The sequence below is a fragment of the Talpa occidentalis genome, unplaced genomic scaffold, assembly GCF_014898055.3.
Source record: "Talpa occidentalis isolate TD23 unplaced genomic scaffold, MPIMG_talOcc4v2.1 talOcc4.17, whole genome shotgun sequence".
In the NCBI taxonomy this organism is placed as follows: domain Eukaryota; kingdom Metazoa; phylum Chordata; class Mammalia; order Eulipotyphla; family Talpidae; genus Talpa; species Talpa occidentalis.
Window position 1 is genome coordinate 2,023,924 of NW_023601754.1, and position 18,094 is coordinate 2,042,017.

An 18,094-nucleotide genomic window follows, 5' to 3' on the forward strand; every position below is an offset into this window, starting at 1 on the left:
TGTTACCTACCTTCCGGCCTGGACAAGCTCCACAGCTCTACACTGGACCCCCCTAGTAGCCCCTCTCCTCATTTTATCATAATGTCCTACCTTTAGGATATAAACTCAATTTCTTAGCACTGCCTACAAGATGCTCCCCACCGCTTCCTCCTCACCCCTGCAGCCTCCTCTCACAGGTACTTGATGGCCACCTGCTCTCCAAGCTCTCAGCACATGTGCTTGAGCTCTCAGGCCTATTGCTGCTGTTACACATGCAGTTCGCTGCAGCTGACTGAGCCTGCCTGCTGGGGGAACATCCAGTCATTCTTGTAGACACCCCCTCTGTGAGGCTCTCCTCAGCAATCCAAAGCAGTTCGTTTCTCCAACCTGTGCTCCCACGACACAGACATTTAGACTGTGTGGCACCTGCTTTGGCTCCCTTGGTGACAGGCCTGTTTGTTGCACTATCTACCTCTGTTGTCCCACAGGCAAAGGAAGTTTTTTACCTCAGGAGAGTCTCCAAAAATATTTTCCTTCCAAAACAAAGTTTATCATTGAGGGCTTTTAGTTTACTCGACATTTAAATATTCCTCATAAAGAATACTTTCCATAAAGCAGAAATAATTACCTCCATTTCTTTCACTGCGTCAAGTGTCCTAGTCTGGTCTTCACCTTCAGGCGATGACTGCAGGAAAAAGAAAACACCTTTTGTTTATTAAAATAGACACATGAAAGGCAAATATCAAGAAAATAGAAAAAAATACCAAGTTTTATAACAAGAGAACAGGAATAAGAATATAGATTACTGGACTGTAACTTTTAAAACCAAAAGGAAATTAGATATAGTTACTAGCATTTTGAGAGTATTTTTTGAGTAAAGAATAATTGTCATTGGTAACTTCAAGATTGATATTTCTATGCCTGATCAAAGAGCTATTCAAGTTTAAAAAGGTATTTAGCATGGCCAAGTGGTCTAAGGCGCTGGATTTAGGCTCCAGTCATTTTGATGGTGTGGGTTCAAATCCCACCACTGCCATACTGCTCCTTTTTCTATGGCAACCACACCTCAGGGGGGAGATCATATATTGGCCAACAAGTTAAAAAGGTATTTAGCAAATAGCATACAAGCACATACATAAACGAAGCCTATTTCAGTAATAGCTGTAATGAGAAGGTGGGAGGAACTCTAGGGACTATTTTGCATTAACAGAGGCAATATTCTAATCCAAACTGGAGGAACAACTCTAGGCTGCAAAATATTCAAATGCTAAGGAGAATGTGAAAGCTTTCCATAATCCAAACATGTTAATGCCTAAGTAAGCAATATATCCTTATTTATAACATTTTCTAGGGTGAAGTCTGAGAAAAAGAACTGCTAGATCCAAGGGCAGAGAAACTAAATTAGAACTATTTTGCCATTACCAACCAAATGAAAGATAGTCAATTTTATGTCAGGACAATGAATTCGGATGGATCGGAAGGGAACAGTAAAACTGGCTGTGAATTGGTATAAGTGTTTTCAGGTGATGTGCTGAGACCGCAGAGCAGTTCTCACTGACCGTTAGGTGCTGGTTCAGCTTCCTGACAAATCCCCCAAGGGCGAGTGGCCACAGGTACAATGAGGGCAGGGACAAGCAACTACAGCCACAGTCCAGAGGGGCTACCACCCCCAAGAGCTACAGGGCTCCTCTGACCAGGTGAAGAAGATACTCTGGAGGTCAGCTCTCCTCTACACCACAAGGAACATTTTCTGGTTCTAATCTTTAAATCAAGTATCCGAATTATTTCAGATATGAAGTATGTCCAACTGAACTGGAGAAAGTTCACAAGTGTTAACAAAAGACAGCAATGAGGAAGCTTTTTTCTTTATCTGAGGCTCCTACCACTGCATTGTACTGCGTAACAAGGAAGAGGACATTCCCTTTTATTAGTCAATGGCTCAGTCTGAAGCCAGAAAATAAGATTTCCCTTTTTCCGTAAGGGGACTATAGCACCCTAATGTTGACTTCTAAGCTGAAAACCCCATTTTTGACCCCTTTATACCCACAATGAGGAGACCATGAAAATTCTCCGGTCTTCACAGATCCCGGTAGCCAAGTTATTTCTTCCTGTTCTTTGTCCTCCACCTGTGGTCTCCACCGGCGCTGGGCCGTCCTTTCGGGGAATGGAGGTCAGCTGCCACACTGGCTAATCCCATGCTTTCGTAACACCGAGTGACTAATGCTTGGAAGTCAATACCCTATTTTACCCTAAATTACCCTAAATTACCCTATTTCTTTAGCAACAGTCTTACCGTCTCCAATTCTTGCAGGGTTCTAGAATGACCTCCTTTTGTTAAAACATCCAGCAAACTATCTGCCATGACATATGGATAATCTTGACATGTGGCCAAAAACTCATGGATGCTGAAAGAGAGTGTTGGCAAAGTCATTTTTATATGAATCATCTCCACTGGCTTAATCATCATAGCCATTTTTTTTCATCAGATGGCCTTAATTTGTATTTGTATACCACGATATAAAACTTTCTGTCTAGAAACAATACTGTATTTACATATCTACCAGGGATAAGCTTTTCATCACTGGAGAATTAAACAACATCAAGTATACAGTGACAATGAAATGCGCCAAAGAAAAATAAGACCTGGGTGATGTAGGGGCCCCGGGTTCAGTCTGTGGAGTTCCACTCCCCACGTTATACCTCCAATTTGGATCACACCCTTCAGCCAGTTCTGTCTGCATGGCTAATAGGCATCTCAGACTTAAAATGTCTAAAACTTAGTTGCTAGATATTCCTAAAGAAGTCCTTCTAAAACCTCCCCCTTGTCAATAAACACCAACTTCATCCTTCCAGGCTCTCTGTAATCCTGCAGTCATCCTTGACTTTCTTTCTTCTCATACCCCACTTCAGCTTTGAAACACCGCAAGTTATGAAAATAAGAGTCAGTAAAGAAATCCTATTGATTAACTAATGATCCCTTCTCAGCACCTCAACCATTATTCTCCGAGTCCAGCTCTTCTTGAGGGTGAAGGCAGTCTCCCTATGTCTACTTCGCCCCCCCAGGCAATCTATTTTCCACCCATTTGAAAATTTTGAGTTGGAACGGGTGATCAATCTGCTCAAAATCCACCAGTACTTTTCCATCTCACTCAGACTAAGTCCTTACAAAGATCTACTCCAACCTGCCGCTCTGTAACCAGTTTGCCCTGCATATGTTCTGCCTCTTCCCGCTCTCCTTGCTGTTCTCTGCATGTGCCAGGCACGTGCCAACCCAGGGCCTTGTACCACGACCCCACTGGCTGGAACGCTGCTCCTTCAGATGACATCACCACCTGCTTCTTTACCTCCTTCAGTTTTTGCTCTGTGTTCACCTTCTTAGTCAAGTAGGGCCATTTCTTGATGACCCAACTAAAGTTACATACCAATCCCAACACACTCTACCTTCCTTTGTGTCTTTACTTTCTCCTCAGCACTTATTAGTAACTGACTGGGGGACATGGATCTTTCTTAGTATTTGTCCCTTGTGGATCCCTCAGCTCCTGGAAGAACGTCTGGCACACAATGAGTAAGCAATGCCTATTTGTGGGATGCATAGATGAATAAACCAGAAAGAATTTGTCCAAACTGGTGAGGTCTAAAAGAAATAAATGACTTGATCTTAAATTACAGTCATGCTCTGTCTTAAGGACCCATCTTATAAAAACACTGTGTTGATACCACCATGCACACATGAAAGTGAACAATTCCCTCACTGACAGAAAACCAGTGAATGGATTAATCTGTAGGACTAAATTATTATATAAAGTCAGCAAACTACCAATGCCAGCTCAATGCCCCACCGAGTCAGAATCCTGGTAAATGAGGGTGACATCTCATCATAGCTATGGGATACAAAGGTCCAAAGAAGAGCAAAACAGGGACTATCTCCCATGGGAAGATTTCCTGAGATGGGGAGCATAGCTGCAACAGTTTACTGGTATGTGACGGGTCTAACAGGTCTCTATGTGGGTCATCTTAGGAATCAGGTCGTCATGTCTTGACTTTTATCTTGAGGGAATGTGCTGTAGGTCCCCAAACTGACTCACATGACTCACATGACTCACTGACACATGACAATGTTGCAGTAGAGCAGATGGCACACCCACATTCTGAAGTAATAAGTTCCTGAATTTCAGTATCAGTTGATACAGCATCTTTAAAAACATATTTTAAAGAATTAAAATATCGCAGATGCCAACATCAGGAAGGACTGGGGAGATATGTTGTGTGTTTAGAATGTTTAGTTTCCACTAAAGGATGTGATAACTAAGGGTCCATATTTAATTACTATCAATTAAGAAAAGGTATACATTTTCTACCTTTTGGGTAACTGTGTAAGTCTATCCATTGATCACATGTGTATATAAATATTTTTGGAAAATGTTGTATTTGGAATATTGAGGAACTAGAGACTCACCTGAAATCACTGGGCAGGTCAGAGTCTTCCCCATAGGTTGAATAGATTAAATCAGAATCGTCCTTGCTAATATTTGCAAATGTGGAGTCATAATGTGGTGCATAAGAACTGTAGGGTCCATAATTCAAGTATAACACTGTTGACAAAAATCAAATATATATTATTCATTACTTTGTATGTCAATCTAAGTTTTTTTGTTTCATTAAATATTATTCCCTTATACCTTTACTTCTTTACTAACTGGATACAGATGTAAGAAGACATTTTCCATCCCAAACAGATACTTGCAAAATTACAAGCGATTTTTTCCCCCACAGAAGGGAGAGGGAAAAAAGAAAAAACAAAATTCATTTAGAATACGACTATCTGACTTTTCAGTTTCCTCTTAAGTTAACAAAACAGTCTTGCAATAATACCACTCAGAGAGTTAGTGAATAAAGCAGTAAGTGGGAACATGCTTCTTTCCCCTAATTCCCTGAAGTGGAAGAGAGAAAACATGGCCACCATGTGGGAGACTTACCTGGAGTTACTTTGTTCCTTTTATCTTCTTTGAATCCCTGCAAAGTATTCACTCCAGACTGAAGCCTTCCAGTTGTCATCCCCAGCCTCACGGGGCAGTAGCCTGGCTCTAAAACAAGAGGGAGGAGGGAGGCCCACCTGGTGACGAGATGGCCGTGGCAGCACTGTGTGCAGGCACACGCCTTCCTGCCATCCCAGGGGCACTGGGGAGGAGGCTGAGCAGCCCTTACTATAACCCATTTTCACCTAAGATATTCTGAGTTTAGAAAGCAGAAATGTAGACAGGAGCAAACCCTAATTTTCATTCTACTCTACTGCTTCCTATACTTCTTCATGATCATGTTACATTTCAGCTACCAAAAATAAAAAATAAACGTTGAACCTTTTAATGCTCAGATGGGTCCTCCGTGGTGGACTAGGCATTTAGTCTCAGTGCTATCATTGTTACAGCCTGAGTTTGATCCCCGGCCAGGCAGCTGCCCCACATGGCACATTGACCTTTCCTGTCTCCCCGCTGCTCCCCTCAGCAGTATATTTCAGCAGATCTGCCTGTTCTGTTCCCCACTCTGTCTCTGGTGAATTGTCTCTCCCCCCTGCTCCACCACCTCTGGCTACACCCCAGTTCTTAAAAAAAAAAAAAAAAAAATTAATGCTAAGGTGATGGAAGTAAACCAGTTGGAAAGGTTAGGAAAACACCTGGATTAAAGATAACAAGAACTCATAATATATTTAGAATAAGAGAATTTACAAGACATATCTTAGTGTACTGAGTGATAGCCTTTTAAGATGTGATCCCCAAACCAGAACAAACCCCTATAATGACACTAGAAATCTGTGATAGGAGCAGAAGAACTGAGAAGGACAGTATCAGAGAAGGATGATGTCAAGAAAATATGCAGTCTCTGACAATACCCAAAGAAAGGGTGTTTTTCCTCTCCTGAAGAGGAGTCTGGTTCTCGTAACATGATCACCCCAGAATAGCGTTTACAGGTGATCATCAGGGTGACAGAATAAAAGTGCTTGTGAGGAACTTCAGACATCTAAATTGGCTCTTCTCTGCTTGGCAAGCACTCTGGAGGCTGGTGTCCTAATGGGTGCTGGTACCCCCACCAGGAAGATGATCCTTGGAAGTGAACAAGGGCATCTTCCACCTAAATAGGAAAATGGGCCTCCTGAGGAGAGCTGCTGTGAAATGTGAGGAGTCAAATCAACTTTGGCCACATGTAATTATGGCTACAGGGGTCAGAAACCAGACCAAAGTAGAGTCTAAACTCGGTGTAAAGAAAGGGGCAGATCTGAAAGTATCACTCAAATCAAGCTAGTTGCATCTCCTATCATCAAATTTTTACTACAGCTGTCCTGGAAACAGCAAGGTGTTCAGTCCTGCGGCATTTTATTTGACCCAAAACATTTAAAATTCAACAGTGAACATTTCATAAAGGAAAAAATGAGCTTTGTTTTGAAGACATGAGCAGCTCCTTTGTCCCTAAGTCAGGGAGCCTATTAATGTTCTCTTAAGCAATTCGTGATTGGAATGCACTTAGTGCTAGGCTTGCCCTTTTAGTCCTCAAATGCACCAACTATCGCCTGCTTCAAGGTTTATTTTACCTATTCTTCCCTGACCCTGTACTCACCACGGGGTCATTAAGCATCACATGCAGCATAATTCTGTGCACCCACCTCCTACAATGGGATCCACAGGGTGGAGAAGGCCTAACGTCGTCGTTCCATCTGGCTTTCTTCTTTCAAATTCACACTGCAATGAGCCAAGGTATTCAGAGGGCATAAGCAGTTTTATACACACACAGTATATATGAAACATTCATATCTTATTTCTGTATTAAGTATTATATATAAATGCACATAGAATAGAAACCAGAGAGCCTTACTTTAATCAAACTAATATAAGCGATTATTGACATACTCAGATATTAACTTTCATGCCTTTCTGCCTGTAGACAGATGCTGATGAGCTGAAGAACAGGTCACCCACTTTTGTCCACTGTTAAAGGATAGTGAAGAGCAGGGAAAGGAAGTGACTCGATGAGAATCATGTATTAGTCCATTTGGTTTTAAAACCAATTTGTTAAATATTATTATTTTAAAAGACCAGAGTATGTGTGTTTTCTTGTTAAGCTTAACATAAAATAGGTGGTTCATTTTCTAGTTTCAGAACACATTAACCTCACTCAAAAGAAAAAAATCCAGTCATAGAGCATAGGATTAATAACATACTTAAACAAATTCATCAAGTTTTCTTCTGAGCATCATACCAGAGTGTTCTCCAAGCAGATATGGACTAAGAGCGTACAAGCAACTTAAAAACTTCAAGTTTCGGACAATCTGCATCAGCAGGCAGTGAAAAGAAAAGTCGGGTCACCTGACTGTTAACGAGCCGCCGGGTTAGCTTTCCTCCAGATTCCTTAACGATGCGGTCAATCTGCTCCTGCTCTCTCTCTAAATTACTGCTTCTAAATTTATCTTCAATCAAGTCTTTGTCTTTCCTGAAAACACATATTAATACTAAGTAAAAAAAAATAATAAATAACCCAGTATGTTGGTAAGTTCCCTCTATTTTTGCATCCAGTGTTAATTTGCTTTACTGTTTTTCTCAGTACATTCATAAAAATGAATTCTACTTAAAATACATTTTGAAGGGAAAGCAGCAAAAAATTTTTTCTTTTTAAAAAATTTCATTTTTGGAATTTAAAATAAACATACATTTAAAACATATAAACCTTAGAAATACAACAAAAACTCGTCAGAAGTTTACTTTTCTTTGCACTAAAGAGCTCCTGCCCAGAGCTGACGGTGAGGCGGTGGGCATTAGGCCTGGCAGTCAATGGTGTGAGCCGGATGTACATGACTCTGTCCAGTCATGCTGGTCACTGCCCGGCAGGACCAGTTTCGTCACTGCTCCCAGCAGCTGCAGTCTGGGGAAAGCATGCATGCCTCTCAGTGACAGCCCCGCCATTTAGGAGTAGCTGTAACTGCTTAGCTGCTACCTCAATTCCTCTCCTGAATGAGACGTGTACTTTTTTTCTTAAATAGTTGTTTAATAAACTCACTAAAAATATGAGTCCCTAAAGGTGAGTTATTGGCTCTGCGAACTACCTTGGTAAGAATACATAGTCAGAACGGTTTTCTGAACTGTGTTAGGACAACTCCGTGTCATGCATTGTACGGGAAGAGGGCATCACATTATCAAAACAGATCTTCGTGGCCAAAGCCACTATCCACACCAGAGACAGGTCTTTGCAAGGTAGGCCCTGACTCTGTATCGCCACCACCCTCCCCCACCTCCCTAGCCTGAAAAAGACAGCTTAACCTTAATATTCTGAAGATACTTTACTTTTTGTTTTCCTTGCTGGGGCTCTTGAGAGCCTGTGCTTCAGCCTCCCCAGTGTCGTCCCGGTCTCTCGGCCAGCCACTGCTGCTGTCCTCCCCGCTCTGCGAAGTGTCTGTCCTGTCTTTCTGCTTGCGACTTTTTTGCAAATCTGCCATGAAATCTATGCTCTGCTTCAGGCTCTGAATTCTCTCCTAAAAATATTCAAACACATTCTTCCTAAATGTTTGTCATTAATTTTTAAAGGAATACATTTCCCCCACAAGACTCGCACATATCCTGTCATTAACTAGGGAAGAAAAACAAGCATAATTATACCAAGAGTATTATAGTTAGGAACCAGAACAATAAAGTCTATTCCTACAGTTGAGATAATTTAATTTCTAATATAAAAGAATTCTTTATAACTTTACCGTATCATCAAAAAGCTCACAGGAGAGAAACTATGGAGACTATTCTTTGCTTATACTGAATTTAAAAGTAAAAGTGTAGTAACTTGGAACAATCTTATATCTCACAAAATGGTTTATCTTTGGAAATTCAATAATTAGGAGGTATTTTAAAGCCTACAGCACAGGAAGTACCCTTATATTCTGGTATCCTGGATGAAGACAGATGACTTTGGCATTTTTCTATGGAAACATGTTTCAAGGAGAATAAAAGGTTACTAACGCTTTCTCAGAGTGCATAATGTTCTTTTAACCAAAGAAGTCTTGTTTCTATTTTGTGAAACACATGCTTAATTTTCCACTGCATCGATATGCTGTGAAATTTTTATTATGGTTAAGGGTTTGGGGCTTCCAGACAAATGGGACAAGTAGATTTGTTCCTGGAAATCTCTGCCTTTTAATTCGAGAATTATCACTGGATAAAACATGGAGGGCAGTCTCCTCAGGGCTGCCTAGCCACAACAGGGAAGACTTTAGTAGAATAATTAAAGCTAACAAGTGGAAAGGACCAGAGGTCATGCAAATAAGAACAGTGTAGGCAGGAATGCTAAATGACTCCTCCAAGGTCACAGAATGAGTGACTTAGGCCCCTTGTCTCTCGTGCTAGGTCTTTTCTATCTCACTCTGCTATCACAGTGCAGACTGTGAGAGCCTCCCTGGGTGGTGCAGGGCTGAAAGTCTCAGTGCTACCAAGCTATTGCCAGCTACTGCGGCCTGAGTTTGATCCTGGCCAGGGAGCTGACCCACATATGGGCAGCAAACCTCTCCTGTCTCTCGCCCACTGTTCCCCTCAGCAGTGTATTTCAGTAGATACACTTATTCTGCTCCCCACTCTCTTTGATGAATCCTCTCATTCCCGTTTGGTTCTTTGTCATTAATAATAGCTAATTCTTATTGAGCACCTACCAATGTATCAGACATAATTCTATGAGGTAAATACTATCATTATCCCATTTTATGTGACAGGAAAAAGGCTGAGTGCGGTTGACAGTAGCTTGCTGAGGTCACACAGCATCTTAATGGCAGAGCTAGAATATGAACCTTGAAGTCGGGTTGTACAGCCACTAGGCTAGAAATAGTACTCCGTGTACTATAATGCAACATCTTACTATTTAGCTACGATATCAGAAGTTATTCTACTTATGTCTACTCTTTATAAAACTAATGTCAAAAAGTCACTATTTGGGGCCTCCCTGGAGGCGCAGCGGTTGAGCGCCAGGTTGCGAGGCTGCCCACAGCCTCTGCAGCGCTGGTTCGATCCCCGGCTGCTGGATGAGGGTCCCACATGGTGCGCAGACTTCTCCTGCCGCCCACTGCTCCCCTCAGCAGTGTACTTTGTCACTCTGCCTGTTCTACTTTCTGCTCTGGCTCTGGCAAATTCTCTCTCACCCTCCCGCGCTTCTGACTGTACCCAGTGCTTGCATGCATGCATGCATGCATAAATAAATAAATGGGAAAAAAAATAAAAAAACTTAAAAAAAGTCACTATTTGTGCATAACAAAAAAAGTAAAGAATGAATACTATCTTTATAATGAGCATTAAAGAACAGTTTTCTTAAAAACACTATTCATGGAACTCTGCTGGGTGCTCTGGCAAGCACTGCTATTAGTTAACCCAGAAAGGTAAATTTGAAGGTTTAAAGGTCACTACTATAAGGATCCCTCCCATCCTGGGTGGAGAGAACAGTCACAGGAAGCTCTAACATAGGATGGCTGGGCTCCTCAACAGGAAGAGATCTGGAAAAAAGAAAGATCACAGAGAAAAAAGGGAAAGAGGGAAAGAAAGCTCATTTTCTGTTTCTAGCCATCCCAACCTGGTAGAGTAAGATATAATGGAATCGTTTGCAAGTTAAATTAACTACATTATTTAAAGAAAATAATGATAAATCAAAGTCTATATTTTATTTTGGACATGCTTAGATATATGCTTAAACCTTCTCCTAAAAAATTCAATGTATATATTTTAAAGTGACTAAATCTTCATTTGTTGGCTATACTTTCACCTCAAATACAACAATAGCAAACATTTGCTAGTCTTTAAACATGGACTGTAGCTTTGTTCTGGATTCTGAGTCTTTCTGCAAAGAATTGTATGAATATTTATTCCCCTTTCCTCTGCAAATTTTGCTGACATTGGGTAACTAGTTCTCATTTGTTTCTCAGGTCATTAGGGAAGATGGCTAACTATTAGGAGTGCAATGATAATAACCAATCCAAATGTTCTTCTTTCCCCAGTTAAGTGAACCCAGGGACCTCTCACAGCCAAGCACACACTCAGGTATCTGTACATCAAGCCATTTCTTTGAATGTAAAATTCATACAGATGAGCACCCTAACACCAGGAAAACATGTACATTTGCACATGACTCACTGCCACTGTGTTACACCTCAGGCTCTTCTGATTTCTTTCTCCTTCCTATGTCTTCTACCCACTCAGTTCTGCTCTGCAAAATCTCGCTTCTGTTTTGCTTTTTTTTTTTAATAGTCTCTTCCTATGCTATCAATTGCCTGGGAGATCACAGATTCAACATTCTCTACATATGAGAACACTGAAGCCTAGAGTGGTTAATGTCTAAACAAGATTCACAAGTTAGTGGGAAAGAGTTAAAATGAAAATTCAATCTTCTGACTTTCTATTGGGGTTAAGAGCCAGGATTACCTCAGCTAACTTGTCATCTTACTCACAGCTATGAGAAAGACTTCAAAAGATGCCACTTAATAGTGAGTTCTTTTCTTCTAGTAGATGAACAGCCATCAGCTCAATTCACCCTCAAGGTCTTTCATCAGCTGTCCTCCTGAGATGATACTTCAGTAATTTTCTGTGACTATGTATCCTATCTGTTTTGAATAAGCCATCATGACCAAGCTTGCTCACAGAGCATGATGCCATCCGTGCCTCTCCACACAACCCGGCACCCCTCTCCGCCCCCTGCCTTTACTACACACCAGAGCTGATCCTTGAAGGGATAGTCTGCTCCCGGGGAAGGTGACTTTGAGATAGTTCCAAGTTATTGCTCATTTGTATATTCTGTTTCCCTCTACTGGGAGGACTTGCTGGGCTTTACCAGCACATCAGAGTTCATCCCACAAAGGGAAAGAGAGCGCTTTGTAGGAAAAGTCTAATTCTCCCCAGCAATTGAACCTGGAGTTCAGGCTGATGCTTCTTTCATAGGAAAAATAAGTCTAATGACTATCACTCAAGAGTATCTTAATAATTATAATGGGATGTCAAGTCTTCTTATTTTAATTTTCTACTTTATACTAAGGAAAAAAATTTAATTTTTAAAAATAAGTTTAATATTTAACATTTCATACTTTAACGTGAGCTTCCTATAAAATGAGTACTTTATAAGATCTGCTATCATCATGACCAAAAAAACAAAGAGCTTTAAGTTTCAGGACAACAGCTATTTATGACAGAGTTTTCTTTACCTGGCTAAGAATTTTCATCCCTGAGTGCAACAGCTTCTTTGCAGCTTTATAATAAATGGTCTCTGGTTTGTTGTAAATCATAGCATTAGTGCACATTAGCTTGAAGTTATCCTGTAGAGATAAAAGGGAGGAAATGCATTAAAACAAAATAAAGTATCCTCCTATCCTGGTTTGACATAATATAGGTACTTGAAAAATTAAATAAAAACATACAAAATCCTCTTATTCTTTTAGCTCACTGTTTTAGTAAACAACATCAATAGCAATTAAATTTTAAGACTCAATAACCAAATACTGCTGAATTAAACATTTCACTATTCTTTTCCAAATTCCTATTCCTATATAAAACTTTAAATTCCAAGATGAAATTTCTAAATGGGTTTCTTCAGTATTATCTTCCTGCACAAAAATAATTAAATGTTAATATTTCTATTGAATATTTAAATGGAATAATCTTAAAATTGAGTAATTTGTGTAATTAAACATAATTTTAAAACATTTTCAGTTTCCGTTTATGAATTAAATATTTTATTTCCGATCTTGACTGAAAACTGGGAACAGAACTAAATTACCATGACATGTCCTACCAAATTCAAATTAACCGAGCAAAATTATAAAAACATTTACACTAATTTTCTTTTAACATTTGAATACTATTATGAACTAAACACAATTTGCAGAATGTTGTTAAATCATGCCAATGTGAGATAAACCATACAGGCTCAGAGTTAAAACATGTAACTGGACAAGTCAACTTATCAAAACTGTACTTCTGATTTAAATTTGAAAGTATGCACTTTCGGAAAGGGGGCGGAGCAATGGCGGCGAGGAGACGCTGCGAGTAAGATTCTCCATTAAAAAGTTAATAGGGAAAGGAAAGCGGAAGGTCCCAGTGAGAACTGTGAAACGGAAGATAAACGGACGACACCAGCAAACTGCCAGAAGAGTTGCCAATAAAAGAGGACCAGAAGGCAGGGAAGCGCAGAACCTGCTCCTCCTCCCGCCCACAGAGGCGGCACTCTCCGACCCGCAGAGAGGAGGAAAACGACAAACTAAAACTGCCAAAAGACAAAGGACGCAGCAAGCGGGACTGTGAGTGGAAAGGACTATTGCAGCCCCACACCCTGTGAACGGGAGCTGGGGAGAACCCCGCAGGATCCGCCGCGGAGGTGAGCTCCGGGGCGCCATTGCAGAGAGCCGCCCAGGAGGAGACCAGCACCAGCACACAGCCCCGGCCGCCCGGTAACCTGCGCGGAAGCGGCGCGCCGGAAAAACAGACCGGAGCGGATTGCGCGGGAAAGCGGCGCGGATTGCGCGGATTGGATCGCAGCTGCCCAGGTCCCCGCGCCTGCGACCTAGGCTTGCCTGGAAACGACCTAGGCTTGCGGGGAGACGCGCGGAGGCCCTCCCGGAGTGAGCAGGAACCAGGCGCCCAGGCAGGGGAGCGGGATTCAAAAGGCGCCATTCCCGCGCCACTGATCTGGGCTACAGCCCGCGTCCTGGAACTGAGGGCTTTGGAACTGAGACCCGGGCACGAAATTAGGGCGTGGGTTTTCCGCACGACGGTGGGGCACAAGGCAGACACAGCACCCCAAAGCCGTTGAGGTGTACCCTACCATCCCCGCTCTGCTCCCTGCCCCACGGGGTGGAAAATCAGCTCCCCAAGGGCTCTAGGAGAGATCTCTGGCGCCACCTAGCGACTTGTAGCCAGCACAGGCTCCTGAAGGAGATAGTGGCCAGCTGGGGAGTTAGCCCACGCCTGGCCCTTCCGACCAGTAGTCTGAGCCCACAGGGGGAGCGAGCGCCCACAGCCGGGGCAGACCAGGCACGCAGAAGAGTGTGCCTGAACACGAACGCGCAGGGAGTGTGTCACATCACCATTTTAGAACAGGGACATTTCTTCAGTAAAGACTACCTGCAGAAGGCTTCCTAGGAGCCAGAGGTGGCGGGGGAAGTTCTCCCACGCCAGACCCCTCTGGCCTGCAGTCCAAGCCTGGGGGCAGGAACCCACCGCCGGGCAGACCAGGCACAGGGGAGTGTGTCCCCACATCGACATTTTAGGACAGGGACCTTTCTCAATAAAGACTGCTTGAAACTGACAGATGACTCCTGGAGGAACCAGAGGGGAGCAGAAGCTCACCCAAGATGCGGCCAGTCCCAACTACACAGTGTCCCAACGCATACGGCAAATTAGAAAACAGACAGTAGGGAGGAGAAGAACCACACGCAACCTAGCAACTCTCCAGAAAAAAGCACACCACAAAAAGAAAACCAGCCCCCAGATTGCAACGACAGTAACTTGGAAGAACTTCTGAGCCTTCCAGAAAGAGAATTTAAAATTGCCGTGATTAAAAAACTGACAGAAGTCATAAAGGAAAACAATGATAAAAAAAATAAGGGAAAAATCAACGATCAGAAGAATGAAATTGAGTCCCTAAAGAGGGAAGTAAAAGAAATACAGGAGATCAAAGAATTAGTGGAAGAACTAAAGAATTCTGGGAAAAGCAATGAAAGCAGAATTGATGAAATGGAAGAACGAATAAGTGCTCTTGAAGACACAGAAATAAAAAGAACCAAAACAGAAAAGGAAAGAGAAGTACGAAGGAAAAAGAATGAAGAAAGACTTCGGGAACTATCTGACTCCATGAGGAAAGGAAATATAAGAGTTATAGGAATACCAGAAGGAGAGGAGAGAGAAGTAGGAACAGAGAAAATATTCAAAGAGATAATTGAAGAGAACTTCCCAAATGTGAAGAAGGAGCTGAAAATTGATATACAAGAAGCAAGAAGAACACCAAACTTCCACGACGAAAGGAAAAATACAGCAAGACACATAATAGTAAAGCTCCCAAGAATCCAGGACAAGGAAAAAATAATGAAGCTGGCAAGAGGGAAGAAACAGATAACATTCAAAGGAAAGCCAATCAGGCTGACATCAGACTTCTCCGAAGAAACACTACGGGCAAGGAGAGAGTGGAGGGACATAGTCAACAGACTCCAAGAAAACAGATGCAAACCAAGAATACTCTATCCCGCAAAGCTCTCCTTCCTCTTTGAAGAAAGAATATGGACCTTCCCAGACAAACAGAAACTCCGGAATTTCATTGCAACTAACCCCCACTCCAAAAATACTACAAGGAGTCCTAAAGCCAGAACCTCAGAGGGACGAATAACAATGAAAGAAGGCCAAAAAAAAAAAAAAGTTATTAAAAGAATAAATAAATAAAATCAAAGGAACAAACACAATGGCAAATACAGATGTTAACATATCAATATTAACTCTAAATGTAAATGGACTAAACTCTTCAATAAAAAGACACAGAGTTGCAGCCTGGATTAAGAAACAAAACCCAACCTTTTGCTGTCTACAGGAAACACATTTAGCTACAAAAGATAAAAATAGGCTCAAAGTTAAAGGATGGAAAACAATCCTACAAGCAAATGGGCCAAAAAAGAAAGCAGGAACAGCTATACTTATATCAGATAAAACAGATTTCAAACTCAAAAAGATAAAAAGAGACCCCAATGGTCACTACATTATGATCAAGGGGACACATTACAAGAAGAAATAACACTCATTAACATATATCACCAAACGAAGGAGCACCAAAATATATCAGACAACTGTTTGTCCTCTGAAAACAGACATCAAGAGAACACATACGTAGTGGGAGACTTCAACACACCACTATCAACAATGGATAGATCAACAAGACAAAAAATAAGTAAAGAAACCAAAGCTCTAAATAAGGACCTAGAGCAATTGGGCTTAACAGACATCTATAGAACACTAAACCCCAGAAAAACGGAGTACACATTTTTCTCAAGCGCACACGGATCATTCTCCAGGATCGATCACATACTGGGGCACAAGACAAACATCAACAGATACACCAAGATTAAAATCATATCAACCATCTTTTCTGACCATGAAGGCATCAAACTAGAAATAAACCATAAAAAGAAGGCAAGGAACTTTCCTACCTCATGGAGATTAAAAACCACACTACTGGAAGACCACTGGCTAATGAGGAGATCAAAGAAGAATTAAAAATTTTTTGAATTGAACGACAAGGAGGCCACCAATATCCTAAATGTATGGGATGCAGCAAAAAGCAGTATAAGAGGAAAATATATAGCAATGAAGCTCACATCAAGAAACAAGAAAGAACTCAAAGAAACAACCTAATCTCGAAGCTCAAAGATCTAGAAAAAAGAACAACAAAAAAACCCCAAAACCAGTAGAAGAAAAGAAATAATAAAAACCAAAGCAGAGATAAATGAAATTGAAACTAAAAAAACAATCCAAAAGATCAATGAAACCAAGAGCTGGTTCTTTGAAAAAATCAATAAAATAGACAAACCCCTAGCCAGGCTCACAAAGGAAAAAGGGAGAAGCACAAATAAACAGGATCATCAATGAAAGAGGAGAAATCACAACGGACTCAGCAGAAATCAAAAGAATAATCAGTAACTACTATGAACAGTTATATGGAAACAAGTTTAACAATCTAGAGGAGATGGACAAATTCCTACAACTCTACAATCACCCAAAGCTAGATAAAGAAGAAATAGAACCCTAAACAGACCAATTACAATTAGCGAAATTGAAATGGTAATAAAAACCTTCCCAAAACAACCCAGGACCTGATGGATTTACAAATGAATTCTACAAACATTCAGAGATGAATTAGTGCCTATCCTTCACAAACTCTTCAAAAAAATTGAGAAGGAAGGGACAATACCAAACACGTTCTATGAAGCCAACATTACACTAATACAAAACCGAACAAGGACAACAACAAAAAAGGAAAACTACAGGCCAATCTCCCTAATGACACTGATGCAAAAATCCTCAATAAAATTTTAGCCATCAGAATCCAACAATGTATCCATAAGATAATTCACCACGACCAAGTTGGATTCATTCCAGGGGCACAAGGATGGTTTAACATCCGAAAATCAATCAACGTTATCCAACACATCACAAAAAGAAATATAAAAACCATATGATAATATCAATAGATGCTGAGAAAGCTTTCGACAAAGTGCAACACCCATTCATGATAAAAGCCCTTGAAATTCTTGGGATACAAGGAACATACCTCAACATCATAAAGGCCATCTATGACAAGCCAACAGCCAGTATCATTCTCAATGGTGAAAAGCTGAAAGCAATTCCATTAGATCTGGAACAAGACAAGGATGTCCACTCTCACCACTGCTTTTCAATATAATACTAGAAGTCCTAGCCAGGGCAATAAGACAAGAGAAAGACATCCAAGGAATCCAAATAGGAAAAGAAGAAGTCAAACTATCACTATTTGCAGACGATATGATATTATACATAGAGAACCCCAAAACTCCACAGAAAAGCTAATTCAACTCATCAATCAATTCAGTAAAGTGGCAGGATACAAAATCAACACGCAAAAGTCAGTAGCCTTCCTATACACAAAAATAAATCTGAAGAAGAAGAAATCAAAAAAACCATCCCTTTTGTTATTGAAACAAAAAACAAAATATTGGGGAATCAATCTAACAAAAGAGGTAAAGGACCTATACAAAGAAAACTATAAAACACTGTTAAAAGAAATAGAAGAAGACACAAAGAAATGGAGAGACATCCCCTGCTCGTGGATTGGAAGAATAAACATTATTAAAATGGCCATCCTTCCAAAAGCAATATACAGATTCAACGCTATTCCAATCAAAATTTCAATGTCATTCTTCAAAGAATAGAACAATTATTGATGAAATTCATATGGAATCACAAAAAACCCCGAATAGCCAAAGCTCTCCTGAAAAAAAAAGAAGGGAATGGAGGCATTACACTCCCAGACTTCAAACTCTACTACAAAAGCCATAATCATCAAAACTGCATGGTATTGGAACAAGAACAGACATACAGAC

The 18,094-nt window shown here is 40.9% G+C and overlaps 1 protein-coding gene across 2 annotated transcripts in view; it reads right to left on the reverse strand.

The window, feature by feature from the left end:
* Positions 1–18,094, reverse strand: part of BRD7 (bromodomain containing 7) — a 32,298-nt gene that overhangs the window by 2,900 nt on the left and 11,304 nt on the right. For both annotated transcript variants that reach the window (XM_037515770.2, XM_037515769.2), the window contains exons 6-13: positions 12,182–12,292; positions 8,307–8,494; positions 7,335–7,458; positions 6,635–6,710; positions 4,956–5,063; positions 4,436–4,571; positions 2,273–2,384; positions 608–664 (exon numbers count right to left, since the gene is read on the reverse strand). In XM_037515770.2, the coding sequence (XP_037371667.1) occupies positions 608–664; positions 2,273–2,384; positions 4,436–4,571; positions 4,956–5,063; positions 6,635–6,710; positions 7,335–7,458; positions 8,307–8,494; positions 12,182–12,292 (912 nt within the window). The remainder of the gene's footprint in view (positions 1–607; positions 665–2,272; positions 2,385–4,435; positions 4,572–4,955; positions 5,064–6,634; positions 6,711–7,334; positions 7,459–8,306; positions 8,495–12,181; positions 12,293–18,094) is intronic.